Genomic DNA, 15,511 nt, shown 5'->3' with positions numbered 1-15,511 from the left:
TGCCCACACCTGGGAGGAAGGAATGCTGTACAGAGAGGTCAAGAAGAACCTGAACAAAAAGGCCTTGCTGGGTTTTCCTTATCCAGTCTGTTAGTGTTAGATCATACTTTTTTTTGTCCAATTACATTTTTACATGGTTATCCATGCTTCAGTCATGCCTTTCCAATGAAGTCTCCATAAAAGACCCAAGAGGATGGGGTAAGGGGAAGTTCTGAACAGATGAACTCATCTGTGTGCTGGGAGGGTGGAACATCCCAACTCCACGGAAACAGAAGCTCCTGCACTTGGGACTCTTCCCAGACTTCACCCTATGTATCTCTTACATCTGGCTGTTTCTTTGTATCCTTTGAATTATCCTTTGTAATAAACTGATAAATGCAAGTAAGTTTTTCTCCAAGTTCTATCACCTGCACTAGTAAACTAATCAAATCCAAGGAGGGGTTGTGGGAACCCTGACTTATAGCTGGTTGGTCAGAAGCTCCAGAGGTCTGGGCTTGTGACTGGCATCTGAAGTGGGGAGAAAGTTTTGGAGACTGAACCTTTAACCTATGGGATTTGACACTATTTCCAGGTAGACAGTGTCAGAATTGAATTGGAGTACATCCAGCTGGTGTCTACAAGAGAACTGCTGACTTGCTTGCCAGTGGGGAGAAATCCACTTGGTCACAGATGTAAGAAGTCTGTCTTCTGTGCTGATAATTTTTGCTTTCTGAGAGAACAGAAAAAAAGTTTGTTTTTTTCTCTCATTTGGTGTCAGAGAAGTGGGATTTGCTAGAACGGTCCTGGCTCACAGAAACATGTACTTTGGGAAAAGGAAGGATGAAAGGGTGCAGGATAAGAAACCTTTGATTACTGGATGGCTACCCAGTAACTCATGGTATAAAACTGCAGCTGTACTGCATTCAGTCAATAAAGGTTAAAGTTACCAATGGAATTTAGAGATGGTTACGTAGACACAAATCATGAGGAGTTGGCTTATTGGACACACAAGGAAATGAAAAATAATAAGCATACTAAACATACAATCCTTTGGTTATTGCTATAAGTAATAGCTAAAATGAAGGTAAAAGAGAGTACTGGGTAAGGCCTTGAGGCTGGACCAAGCTCAGAGATCGGTCTGTCTTGAGTTGAGGCCACTGGCCTCAAAGCCATCCACATAGGGGAAAATTATGCAGGGACAACAAAGTCCTTTGGTCACCAAGAAGGTAGTCAATGCAGGGGAAAGGCAAAACCAAGAAACTATTGAAACTAGAGGGTATAGTGTGAAGGAATTTTCTCATTTTGTGAATTGGTATCATTAGCTAAGGAACTTACACTAAAATGGATTGTGAGAGCAACTAATTTAGGAGCAGTATCTTTGGTTTCAAAGGTAGCAGAGTGGAAGAATACGTTTGGGTTAATATATGATACACAGCTAACTATGGAACAATCACAGATGGCTATACGTGATCCTAAAACACAGGAGTTTATTCCCAAGGGAATAGCCAGCCTGACTGAATGGATAAAATCCAGTAAAATGTGTTTATCTTGAGTAGGGGGACTGCTTAACTTCTTTTATAAATGCTAAGTGGAGCATCCCCGTTGGAGCAGCTGATACGCTTCATATGCAAGCCATGTGGGACTAGCTTTATGATGACCAGGATATTCTTCTACTGAATGTGCCTATTACCCAGGTTATGACAAATGCTGTGATTATGGGAGCCCCTTCTACATGGGCACCCCATGTGATGTTATACTTGCAAAATCAAACAATAGTTCAAGAAGCCTTGTCTGATTTGCTGTCTCAACTTCTTTGCATGGGTCTTTCGATACACAGGATATTAAGGTGATTAAAAAGAAAATAGGGAGAGACATAAGGGAGAGTCAAGAAACTTGTCCCAGTAGGGTAGAAATCTCTAGATGGTTATTGAAAAATGGGATGAATATGGCAGACATTGATGACACTGAAACAAGGGTGCTGATGCAACACCACTGAAGGTTAGGTGGGTCAGCAGGAGCTTCCACTTGCTCCCCCAACCTTAATAGGTCCCAAGCAAGTCCCCTCCATTTATCACAACTTGGAGGAATTCAAAAAGCCAGAAGTCAATGATTACTATGAGAAAGCCTACCCAGAATAACCTGGGTCAATAGTTAAGACTGGTTAATCAAGGTAACAACTGAGAGAGAGGCCAGGGTCTCCTGGTCCAACCCTTGGCTGGGGATCAGAGGCCATATGCACATGTGGGTAAAACGGCCAGGTGAGGGAGTGGAAACATTTTGGGGGCTTCTTCACATGGGGGCCCACTGCACTGTGATTCCAACCTGTTAGCAAAATCTTAAATGGGGGTTAAGGTTAGGTTGGGAGGACATGGAGATGCAATAGTTGAGGGGATTATGGTGAAAGTTTGGATGAAAGTTGGGATTTTTTGAACAAACTTTATGTAAGGTGGTAGTATCTCCTTTACCTGAAAGTACTATTGGGATGGATATCATGTCTGACTGGTGACTGCTTGCCCTATTTAATATTGTAAAAAGACATGTAAGTCCACCCTCAGGCCAGTCTTGATTGGACATGCTAAATGGGAACAACCAGAACTGCCTGAACCCACTCAGGTGGTTAGTTTAAAACAATACAGAATATGTAATGGGCAGAAAGAGATTACCACTGTAATCAATGATATTCTAGAAGCCAAAGTGCTGATACCAACAAACTTCCTATATAATGAAGTCACTAAATGATTTAAGTGTTATGATGTAAATTAAGTTTTAAAATGTCACCCTGGGGCCGAGCCCGTGGCGCACTCGGGAGAGTGCAGCGCTGGGAGCGCAGCGACGCTCCCGCTGCGGGTTCGGATCCTATATAGGAATGGCCGGTGCACTCGCTGGCTGAGTGCCGGTCACGAAAAAGACAAAAAAAAAAAAAAAAAAAAAAATGTCACCCTGGCTCCTGTGTACAAAATGGATTCTAGAGGGACCTGAACAGAAAGAAAGAGAACAGTAAGGAAACTATTACAGTAGCTCAGATGAGAAGTGAAGGGGTTGAGGGCCTAGGGAGGTAGAGGTTGAGAACCAAACAGATTTAGATTATATTTTCGTAAGCAAAATTGACAGGATTCCGATTGTTTGAATGTGATGATTAAGGAGATGTGAGGAATCAAGAATGCTTGCCACACTTATGCTTGAGCAACTCAGTGGATGTAGGTAATATTTACTGAAACAGGGAAGACTTATAGGAAAACCACATGAGAATGTTGTCCAGGAAGCCAAAAGAAGAGTGTTTCTCTAAGAAGGGAGTGGTCAATTGTGTCAAGTGATGCCTAGGAATTCAAGTAAGAGAAGGAGAGAAAAGCACCTACTGGATTTGGCAACATGGGACCCCATGACAAGTGCAGTTCCACCATAGCAGAAGGGGAGGAAGTCATATTGCAGTGGCCAGAAGAGTGAATGTAAGGTGAGAAAGTTGGTATGTATAGACGACTCCTAAGTTCTGTTTCTCTCATATGAATATCACAGATAAGGTGCTACAAGTAAAAGAAGACAGGGACAGGGCTGGGGAAGAGTGGTCAATGGTTGTTTTTTCTTTTATTTTTTAAGATGGGAGTTACCAAAGCATGTTTGTTGATAAGGGCAGACACTAATGAACAGAAGGACTGAAGACATGTAGTAGCAGAAGTGGACAGGATACATATCATATCACACATCAGCACCCCTATTTATCTGTAAGTAAACATACTCACATATGTTAGAGAAAAGACCCCCACCTCCAGGTTTTCTTGATGTATTTTTATACTTACGGCTATGAAAATGGAAGGATATTTAGCATATTGCAAAGAAGACCACACAAACTGAGTTTTAAAAAAGAAAAATAAAAAACAACATAAAATCTAAAATTATTTTCACATATAATATTTTATTGAAAAAACTTACCTCTCGTTTGTCTAATGCAGCATATTCAGCTTCTATTTCTGCAGCTTCGGGATCCCTTGAGAATACCATTTGAGATTCCAAATTGAGAGCCAAATCTTTGTGGTGTTGCTTTTCAGCACAATCACAAGGAGTATCTTTATTTTCATTTTCAGCAAACAAGTCTCCTCCATGTTTTACTAAAAGCTAAAAAAGTTTTTTTAAAAAACTTGCAACCACAGATTTAAATGACAAGTTATATCATGCTACACACTTAAAAACATTAAAAATATAATAAAATTAACATAACAAAAATGCAACAGTATGTACAGTATGTATTTGAAATGACAATAAAAGGTATCTGGATACCAGTGACTTCTGATTTTAAGATTAGTAATTCTTGTTTTTCAGTTATGAGTTCCTTTGGGTAAAAATAATAATAAAAATAACAACCCAAAAAACCAATTTCTTAAACTTTAAAAAGAAATTCTTATGCATTTTGTCCAGTCCAAAAATAAAGTTTTACTTAAAGATAAAAACAGTTTATAGTTAATGCTTTAAGTTTACAAATTTCTTATAATTTCTATAAATCTTAAACAGAGACCCTACTGATACCATTACTTGAACCACTAATACCTGGATTCCCTGACATGGCAGACAAAAGTTTCCACTTGTATCATTCATTATCCAGTGAAACACTGAAATGAAATTAGACCGAGCAAGTCTCTGAGGCAAAGCTGTATTCAATATTCCTCAAAATAAGTGATGGGAACAGCTACTGATAGCCAAGTTGGAAAGATACTCTATCAAACAATTTATCTTTGGCCCAAAGAAATCCCAATTTTAAAAACACATAGAATAATGACTTGTACACTACTGAGGTTTCTACTAGGTTGAACCTACAGCTTTTAGTGACAACATATTTATAAGAGCTGTAGGTTCAAGTTTCCCCATATGTCTGCAGAAACATTAAGAAGGGCATTAATGCCATGAGAGCCATAATCTAGGACAACCCTAAAGGACAGCCTAACAGTTAGTTATCAAGATTCTTTTATAGGATTTGGTCATACTTCTAATAAGGTAGGAACAGTCACCATTTATTGAGTGCTTGCTAAGTGCCAAGCACCATGCTAAGCATTTTAAACATACATTCACATTTAATATTAACAACCTCATGTGACAGGGGTATTATTATGTCTCAGAAAAGTTAGTTAATTTGACCAAATTATCTAGCTATTAAGCAGTAGTACTGGGATTCAGACACAAGTTTGACTAAATTTTCAACCATGACTGGATATTACACTGGCAAGCAACGAACAAACCAAGAATATGAAATACAGACCTCTGGCCACAAAGTTTAAAATATTTACTCTCTCGCCCTTTTACTCTGTCTTAGAGACAGCTCTAAGTAATCATTGTTGCACCCACTTTCTAGAGTTTGAGGACAAGATCACATCAGCTGCTATTCACCACCTAGAAGTTTTTAGTAAAAGTGTGGTCTGGGGACCAATAGTACCACTTGAAAGTTTGTTAGAAATACACAATCTGTCTCACTACCCAACACCCTCCCAACGAAGGCCTCTGAATCAGAATCTGATTCTGATCTCCAGGAGTTTCTCATGCACATACATGTTTGAGAAGCAATGAACCTAGAGTACAACCAGTGTGGGTATGGAAATTGATATGTTTATATTACCTAATCTATCAATACTGGGGACCTGTAGTAAGTTCACAGACATACATATAGCAGGATCTATTACTATTATTAGCCTCTATGATTCCCAGGTTCTCCGACAGCTAAATACAAAATAAACTATATGCCTCTGACTGCTGCAGAACTAAGAGAGCTGACTTTATTCTCTGGTTCTCTACTTAGAATTCTAGAAAATGATTTTGAAAATGCACACTGGGATAGCTTTCAAAGTCATGATTTGATTTACTTTCACAAGATAAATCATCTTTAACACCCCAGTCTTCCTTAACAAAAGCAAAGACAACAAAATTTAAAAAGTTGTGCCCTAACAGAATCATGGTAAGGGGAAACTTCTTAAAAGGACATGCTGGAGTGTGGGCTCCATTCACTGGTGGGTTTAAAAAAATGTGTGTGTGGAGAGGGGATGTGTGAGAAGTTATTGTGAGAGTCATTGCTGACCACTGTTAGAACTCAGGTGAGATTAACTGGTAATCTTTCTTTGCATGAAATCCCCAAATGAATTTGACTGGAGTGAGTGTGATGGGATCACAAAGACCTCTCATTGCTGAAATTAGCACCTACAGAGAAATTCATACTTGATGATGGAATGGAGGGTCCCTGTTTGTAGCATTTGTCCTGGCAATGAAATTCTGCTTGTACGCTACCTCTAGCATAGAGGCTATCTAAAAGCAGTATTATCAGACATTGGAGGGGACTGTGTTAAAAAATACTTCAGCTTGCTGACCTTTGGGGCATAATATCAGAAACACCATTAAGTGAAAGACTTATTATAACTGTCAAATTATTGCTGCATAAAGTCAGGTGTTTTGGTTTGACATAATAGGGGAGTTACATCTGGTTCTGAAGAGGGACTTTTAAAATGCTTCAACCAAAGCATCCCAACTAAGCATCATTTTCCTCGCTCTCAAGCTAAGGAGAACTGAATAAGGAGGATCAAATATTTTATTCAAATGTGGTTTTTGGCCGATCTTAAATACATGGTGGCACATAAAATGTACTATGTTAAAAGAAACATCAAATTATCACTATATCAACACATCTGTACTTCTACTCTGCCTTTCTTTCTGTTCACAATTCCAGAGGAAGAGAGGTAACCCCTAGTATTCAAGACATCCTGCCTACCCCTTTGGTCCATAATCTAAATGGCTGGTGACTCTAGGCAAGTCATTTAACTGCTTCAAGTCTTAGTTTACACAGGTCAATCTGTAAAACAAGGCATACAAAGTTTTAAAAAAAGACACAAAACAAGATGATTTCTAACATCTGTTCTAGCTCTAAAATTACCATTTAATCATCTCTCCATAACTCCTTGCACCTCCTCCATCTTCACTCTGAATTCCCAATGGCTCCTGGCACAGGGAATCTTTAACTTAATCCTTCTCTCCTTATAGTTACTTCCCTGATACTTTCCTTCCTTTCTCAGCCACATTTCTCAAATTAGAGATTGATACCAACTGTCTGTCCATTTCCTCAGCAAATGACTCAATTACTGCCAGCAATCTGACTTCTACTGTGAACATTTTACTGAAACAATAGTCCTGAAAGTCATTAATACCTCTGAACTCTCAAATCCATCAACTTTGCTCAGTCCTCCAATAACTACCTTTCTGCAGCATGTCACATGATGAACTCCCTCCTCTCCTTGAAATTCTTCTCTTGCTGTGGTTCAAATGTCCTCCAAAGCTCACGTTGAAACTTCAGCCCCAATATGGTGTTGGAAAGTGAGGTCTTAAGAGGTGATTGGATCAAGAGGACTAAGCCCTCGTGAATGGATTAATCCATTCATGGATTAATGGGGTTATGGTTTAATGCATTATGAGGGAGTGGCTCTGGTGGCTTTATAAGAGCAAGTGAGTATGTAAAGAGCGCTATTGCCATTCTTGCCATGTGATACCCTGCATTGCCATGGGACTCCATACAGAGCCCCCACAAACAAGAAGGTCCTCATAAGATGTGGCCCCTGGACCTTGGACTTCCCAGCCTCCAAAAGTGTAAGAAATAAAACTATTTTCTTTTTACTTTACCCAGTTTCAGGTATTCTGTTATAAGCAACAGAAAATGGACTACAAGAGTTCTCTTATTTCTCTACTTTTTCTGTTTCATTCACAGGCTCCATTTCTTGTTCTAACCCTTTTTAAACATAGGCATTCTCTAAACTGATGCTGTGACTTTAACTCTATTAATATAACTACAACCTAGTCTTTTCCTTGAGTTTTTCATCTATATATTACCTTGCTTTTAGTTGTCAACTCTATGTAGATGACACTCAATTCTAAATCTATTTTCTTTATTCCCAAACACGTAGTCCTATTTTTCAATAGCTTTTCAATCTTTCATGTGGATAATCTAAGACCTTAATCTCTATCTGTGATATTATGATATATATATCTGGTTTTGCCACAATTCTTGGCTCACAACTCCAATAAATCTTGTTCTTTTGTTATAATGTTGGGAGCACTTTAGGCCTCAGAAAACAGACCTTCTCCTGCCCTCCTTCCATCTGTTCCTTTTTATCCCTGAGGCAAGCCATAGACACTAGAATCCCTCTTTTCCAAGGCGTGTCATAGAACCGGCCTTTCTTACCATGTGATTCCCTGCATTGTCACAAGACTCCATGGCAAAGCCAGATACAAAGCCTTAATCTTTTTGTTTTGGAGCTGGCCATTAAGAAATTCTCTGACCTACCTTGTCTCATTGTAGGTCATAAGATTCCCATTTCAGGAGGGGTCTTGCCCCATGCTTGGGAGGAAGGAATGCTGCACAGAGAGGTAAAGAAGAATCTGGACACAGGCCTTGCTGGGTTTTCCCACCCAGTCTATTAGCATAGATCATACCCTTTATGTCCAATCACATTTCTACATGGTTGACCATGCTTTAATCACGCCTATGTAATGAAGCTTCAATAAAAACCCAAGAGCACAGGGTTTGGGGAGTTCTCAGATAGCTGAACATGTGGAGGTTCCTGGAGGGTGGTGTGCGCAGGGAGGACATGGAAGCTCTGTGTCCCTTCTCCCATACCTTGTTCTATGCATCTTTTCATCTGTATCTTTTGTAATATCCTTTATAATAAAATGGTAAATGTAAGTAAGCATTTCTCTGAGTTCTGTGAGCCACTCGGCAATCAATCAAACCCAAGGAGGGGGTTTTGGGGACCCAGATTTATAGCCAGTAGGTCAGAAGTACAGGTAATACAACCTGGAGCTTGTGACTGGCATTGGAATGGGGGAGGCAGACCTGGGGAGCCCTCTCTCGGAAATGAATTGGAGGACACCAAACGGGATTGAATTGCTGGCTTTCTTGCTGGTGGGGAGAAATCCCCATATATTTGGTCACAGAAGTCAGTCTCTGTGTTGATGGTTGTGCTGTGAGAACAGAAGAAAAACAGCATGTGTTTTTTCTTCAATCACCATCCTTCTAAATGAAAACTCAACATATTCTCCCTTCATTTCAACCAATTCCTCCACCTTGTCTTACTTTTCAAATGTCTGTTGTTAGCAGGTTTCAAAGTCACTCAGATTCAAAACCATGCTCATTTTACTTAAAAATAAAGTTAATTAATTTTGTTCTAATTATAGATGATAGCAGGTTATTATAGAAAATGTGAAAAAAAATCAGAGAGAAAATTATATCACACAAAGATAGCTCACCACTGTCAATACTAACATTTTAAAGCCTGCATCATTTTTAACCCTTCTCGCCTTTGCTTTCCTGTATCAACTGACCTAGTTACTAAATTCTACCAGTTCTTCACAATGTCCCCTATATCTGCCTCATTCTTACCATCTCCAATACCACCATACAAATCCAGGCTTTTTATCAGTTCACACCAGAATTAGTGCAATAATCTGCTAACTCCTATCACTCCCTCTCATATAACCTTGCCTGTATACTGGAGTCATCTGGAGAACTGTAAAATACCAGTTTTTGGAGTCCACCTTCAGAGATTTTAATTTCACTGGTCTGAGGTTTCTGTGCAGTCAAGGTTAGAACCAATGTTCCAGCACAAAGGTTTTCAAACTGTATAAGAATCATCTGGGTAGCTTAATAGTCATACTAGGTGATTTTAAAGTGGGGAATGTAAAAGGTATTCATAGTTTTTATAGCTGATTCCAATGTAGGTGGCCCATAAACTATGTTCTAGGACAGGGCTTCTCAAACTTTAATGTGAATATGACTCACCTTGGGATTTTATTAAACTACAGATTCAGATTCACTTGGTCTGGGATGGTACCTGAGATTCTGCACTTCCAACAGGTTCCCAGGAAATTGATGCCATAGCCAGTCTGAGGACCATCCTTTGAGTGGCAAGGCCTTAAAAAACACTGCTTTAGAACTAACCCATTCAAATCCATTTTACATTACAACCATTTGGCTAATTTTACTATAACTGCTTTCATAATATCACTTCTCCAATCGAAAATTTTCAACGGCTCAATTTTCTGTAAAAGAAATTCCAAATTTTTGACTTTGGCCTTTAGTAGTTTCTAGTTGGCAAGGCCTCTATCTTCCTCTTAAGTCATCTATCTTATTATTCTTCCACAAAATACTTTCATCTGCATATGCCTCAGACCTACAATAGTGCTTCTCAAAGTCTGCCATGCCAAAGAATCACCAGGAGAACTTGCTACATTCCTGGAATCTACTCATAGAGATTCTGCTTTGGAATCTGAAGTTCTGGTGGGCCCCCAATTTTCTACTTATAACAAGCTCCCAGGAATTACTGATTCTGCAGGTCTGAGAGACACATTCTGAGTAGCTTCTTCCAAATACTTAAACTGAAATCTTACCCATTCAAATCGTACTACTACTACCCATGAAATCTTCTAGGAGATGTATAATTATCTCTTTCCCTTCAATGACTGTAACAGTCACTGCCTAAACAATTAATATAGCCCTTAGCATCATAATATTTGGGGGACAATAATGAAAGCATAACTCTCTTGATTAAAAACTGGAAAACTGAGGCCCAGACAGGCAAAGTTACTCAGGTGCTGAACTAGGACTACAATTCCTGTATTATTTTCACAGTTTTAAAACTGTGAATGCTAAAAACACAGTATTATTAGGTAAAACTCTTCAGTCTGACCTGTGAATGGTTTTTATGGCTTTCAATGAAGTGCAAAATGCTCTGATAGCTGTCAAAGTATCAAATAGGGATGGCTGCAAAGAGAAAAGTGTGACTTACCACCTTTGGTTTTCTAGTGACTTCTCTTTGATCTGACACTAAGCAGCTACACTTGAAGCTTTGAAGAAGCAAGTAGGGCAAGGGTGCATAGGAAATATCTAACATAACACTCATTTTTAAAAACCACTTTTCACAAAGACCAAAGCGCTATCAAAAATATAACAACCTCTGTCACATCCACCATTTACTGAATCACTATTATAGGTCAAGCACTAATAGAAATAAAATGAGGCCTAATAAGTAGGCTTGCTCTAGGGAAGTCTATAAAGGGGAGAAATATCATTAGACTTTCTACTGGACCATGCTAATTGACCAAACCCATCATTCCTCTCCAAAATCCACTTGTATTCCAAAGTAGAAAACAAAAACTCTTAGCAACTAAGAAAAAAGTGTATTATTAATTATATAAAATTCTTGTTAGATTTATGACATAATGGAGTTTTATTTTTGTGCACTGGACAACCATTACGGCATACTTTTTAAAACCTTTGTATAATTAAAGGACATAAGACTCGTTACATATTGATAATGCTATTTTATGTATTTGTAAAAGGTTCTAAAGTATGAAGGAATCTTTGTTTTATTTTCCCAATTCTTTGCATTATGCAGGGGTTCATCATAAAGTAAGGCCCACGGGACAAATCCAGCCTGCTGTTTCTGCGTAGTCCATGAACTAAAAATGGTTTACATCCTTAAATGGTTGAAAAATATTAAAGGAATATTTCATGACATGTGAAAATTATTAGAAATTCAAATAGCGATGTCCATAAATAAAGATTATTGGAACACTGGCCATAGTCTTTTATGCATTGTCTATGGCTGCTTTCAGGCTATAATGGCAGAGTTGCCTAAAATATTTGCTATCTGGGATTTCACAGAAAAAAGTTTGATGACCCTTGAATAATTCTTTGGAATATGAAAAAATTAGAATTACAAGGACTTTATTTACTATTTGCCCTTAATAAATGTTTATCATATAAGCACTTCCAATTTTCAAACAATTGTAAACTACTGCTCTTTGCGTTACTTTTATCTCATAAATAATTTTGAATAATTAATATTTGTGAAACTCCAGATTTTCCTGCTTAAGGAAGTTCTGAAAAAATACACTAAACCAAGGATTTGACATAAAGCCCTTGGTGTTACAGTGTGTCCATAAAAAGGAGGGGCTAGCCAGAAGAAACAAGGAAGAGCTCTACTCTGCCAATGAATGATATGAATTTGATACAATAAAAAAAAGAGAAAAAAGTCCCAGGTAGTCCAGATATCAAGACTGGATGAGTTTAATTGTAGTATCATTAATAAAAACAAGGCAGAGGAGAAGTGAGTATATAGAGAAGATGACTGAGCACAGTTTTAGAAATGCTGACTTTAGAGACTGTTGGAACATCCATAAGACGAAGTCAATTAGGCAGCAACATAGAATGAGAAATATCAGAGAAGTCAGTGCTAGGCATCACAGACACATACCAGTGCAATTCTACATACAGTCAGTGATGTCTTCACACCTGGTGGTTCCCAGAAGAACTCTGTGATTAAGAGGTTTTAATTTTATGTTTGGGGGTGGGGTTTATTGTGAAACACAATTATCACAGGGAGAAGGGGAAGTTTTAAAATAAATATTTCATTTCTATCATTCAAAATAATGAGCCATAGGAAAATGTGTTAAAATTATTAAATGCACTGTAATTGTCAAATGATGACTTCAATTCTATTCTTAAATAAATATACAGAAAGAAAAACATTTTCAACAAGTAGAGAAGACATACTTCCAGAGATGTAAGTCATCTGAGAGTTAAAAGCAGACTAGCCTTAATCATAGGGAAAAAAATAATCTCTTTAATCTTAAAGGCTAGTCACTGAAAATGGGATATGTTTTACTACAATTGCAGGCTAATAGGAAATTAGTGCTAAAAGGAGGTCTAAGAGATTATCTATCCCAATCACTCAATAGGAAACTATCACAGAGGTTGAGTGACTCATACCAGGTACCACAGATAGTCACTGTGAGGACCAAGATGAAAACCAGTGTTCTTTCCACCGTACTGAAACCTCTTAGTTACATGAAAAAATTAATAAATATTTGGGGACACACTTTCACTCAACCCAAACCTTTATATCATGCTTGGTACCAACAAGCACTATGAAAACTAGAAAGCATTATACACATGTTAGTTGTTATAATTATTATTCTTATGGCTAAAGACGGAAAACAATGATGTAGAGAAACAAGTTTAGAAAAAAGTATTTAAATTACCCATGATAGTAAACTTTATAAGAGAAATCTAAGCCTTTCCTGTTCATCAAAGCAGTATGACACCACTTGAAGATACCTGAAGACTAACACTCTAAGAACTATACCTATATATGGTAGGTTATATATTTCAATGTATTTATTTTATGCAATCACACTACGAAACACAATAAAGCCTTTGGAGATTAGTTAACATATGCTTCCTTCCCTGGGAAACTCTTCTAGTTTAATCAACAGTAAGCAAAATCAAAAGTCATTAAGGTCATAAGGCTGGGCAAGAATACAGTCAAGTACATACAAGAGATTAAAGATAAGTTTTATATAGGCACAGTGATATGCTGAAATTTGTTGATGAAAACTAGAGTAGATGTAAGATATTTACAAGGCTCCATTTGGAATGATTTACATTAAGTAAAAAACCTCTTCTGAATATAGAAAATTGAAAACAGTCACCAAATAGTGCAGTTTACGAAATGTGATATGCTGACAGATCAAATAGTTAAAACACACACACACACACACACACACACACACACACACACACACACACACACACACACACACACACACACACACACACTCTCTCTCTCTCTCTCTCTCTCTCTCTCTCTCTCTCTCTCTCTCTCTCTCTCTCTCTCTCTCTCTCTCTCTCTCTCTCTCCAAGCAAATCACCAGGCCTGCAAAACCTGGCACTAATTTCCCTCACTGAGCAAAAAGTAAAGCTGGTGAAAACACCACACTCAATTTTTTAAACAATTTAATATTCATGTCATTGTAAATATACTCCACAATCAACAACTACTAAAGCAATGCTTATAGAGAAGTTTTGGCAGCATGATATTAAAACAGCAACATGAGAACATTATTGCTACTATCAAGAATAAGCTATTTTCTACCCTAACAAACTTGAGAAATATGATTAGCCTCATCAGTAATGGTGAGACAACTACAGCAGGAATTATTCTACAGGATGTGGGCACAGAACAATACACAGAAAGGCCTTGTGTAAAAAACCTCAGGAATTCTGATATTAGTCCCTCCTCTCTTCCACCACACTGAATCAACGTTAGAAAGCACTGAATGAAAAAATAGTTTCAAGTTAACAACTGTCACTAACTAGAGGGCAAAGGTGACACAAACCCAAGAAATAAAATGACAAAGATGCTAAAAGATTAACAAGCATCACAAATAATAGCAGTAAACAAAAAATAAGATCATAAGAGTTCTAGAAGTGAAAAGAATTGACACTTCAGATATACTAGAGAAATCATATAATGTGGCTGTAATCCTTTAATAAGAAAATGGACATTCATATTTTTGGTATACTGATCAATTTATAACTATAAAGCATATATACATGAATGACATTAAGAAAACACTTAATTTTCAGGTATATATTTTAATCTGATCAAGATCATTGCTTTTCCATTAAAGGTATAGATTTTTAGTAATGAAGATACTCTGTGATCTGATCTAAAATGCTCCCCATTCAAACTTAAATACATCTATGCAAAAGAACTTCTACGATATGTATACATATGGACTAATATAAATGTTGGTAGCTGAAAAAAAAACAGTTCTATTGTACGCATACTAGTGATGATACTATATAGAGTAATGATTTCTTAGCTTAGTTAAGATCCCGTATTATATGTGTGACTTTAAGCTCATTAGATATTTTATATATATTATGTATTTATACATGAAATATATATGGAAAAAATCAAATACGGTATGTATTCAGGAACAAGTTAATGCAGATTAAACAGAAAAAATAACACATATAAAAATTACAAGTGTTTTCCAGGCAACAAAAGCAAAAATAGACATCAAACTGAAAAGCTTCTGCACAGCAAAGGAAACAATCAACAGAGTGAAAACACAACATACAGAATGGGAAATATTTGCAAACTATGCATCTGACAAGGGGTTAATATCCAGAATATATAAGGAACTCAAACAACTCAATAGCAAAAAGCCAAATAATCTGATTAAAAAATAAACAAAAGACCTAAATAGACATTTCTCAAAAGATGTACAAATGGCCAACAGGTACATGAAAAAAATGCTTAACATCACTAATCATTAGGGAAATGCAAATTAATACCACAATGAGATATCATCTGACCCCAGTGAGAATGGCCATTATCAAAAAGACAAAAAATGCACGGGTTCAGATCCCCATACCAGCCAGCCACCCCTTCAAAAAAAGACAAAAAATAAAATGCTGGTGAGGATGCAGAGAAAGAGGAACTCTCATACACTGTGAGAACATAAATTAGAACAGCAATTATGAAATAAAGTATGAAGATTCCTCAAAAAGTAAAAATAAAACTACTGTATGATCCAGCAATCCCACAACTGGGTATATATCCAAAGGAAATGAAATCAGTATGTCTAAGAGGTATCTGCACTCCCATGTTTATTGCACCATTGTTCACAATAGCCAAGAGATGGAATCAACTTAAATGTCCAT

The 15,511-nt window shown here is 37.4% G+C and overlaps 1 protein-coding gene across 4 annotated transcripts in view; it reads right to left on the bottom strand.

The window, feature by feature from the left end:
- ANKIB1 (ankyrin repeat and IBR domain containing 1) overlaps nucleotides 1–15,511 on the bottom strand; it is a 160,535-nt gene that overhangs the window by 86,757 nt on the left and 58,267 nt on the right. For all 4 annotated transcript variants that reach the window (XM_063100255.1, XM_063100254.1, XM_063100256.1 and 1 more), the window contains exon 4: nucleotides 3,907–4,089. In XM_063100255.1, coding sequence (XP_062956325.1) covers nucleotides 3,907–4,089 — 183 coding nt within the window. The remainder of the gene's footprint in view (nucleotides 1–3,906; nucleotides 4,090–15,511) is intronic.

Source organism: Cynocephalus volans, chromosome 6, assembly GCF_027409185.1.
Source record: "Cynocephalus volans isolate mCynVol1 chromosome 6, mCynVol1.pri, whole genome shotgun sequence".
Lineage (NCBI taxonomy): Eukaryota > Metazoa > Chordata > Mammalia > Dermoptera > Cynocephalidae > Cynocephalus > Cynocephalus volans.
This window is presented reverse-complemented; position numbering and strand designations above follow the sequence as displayed.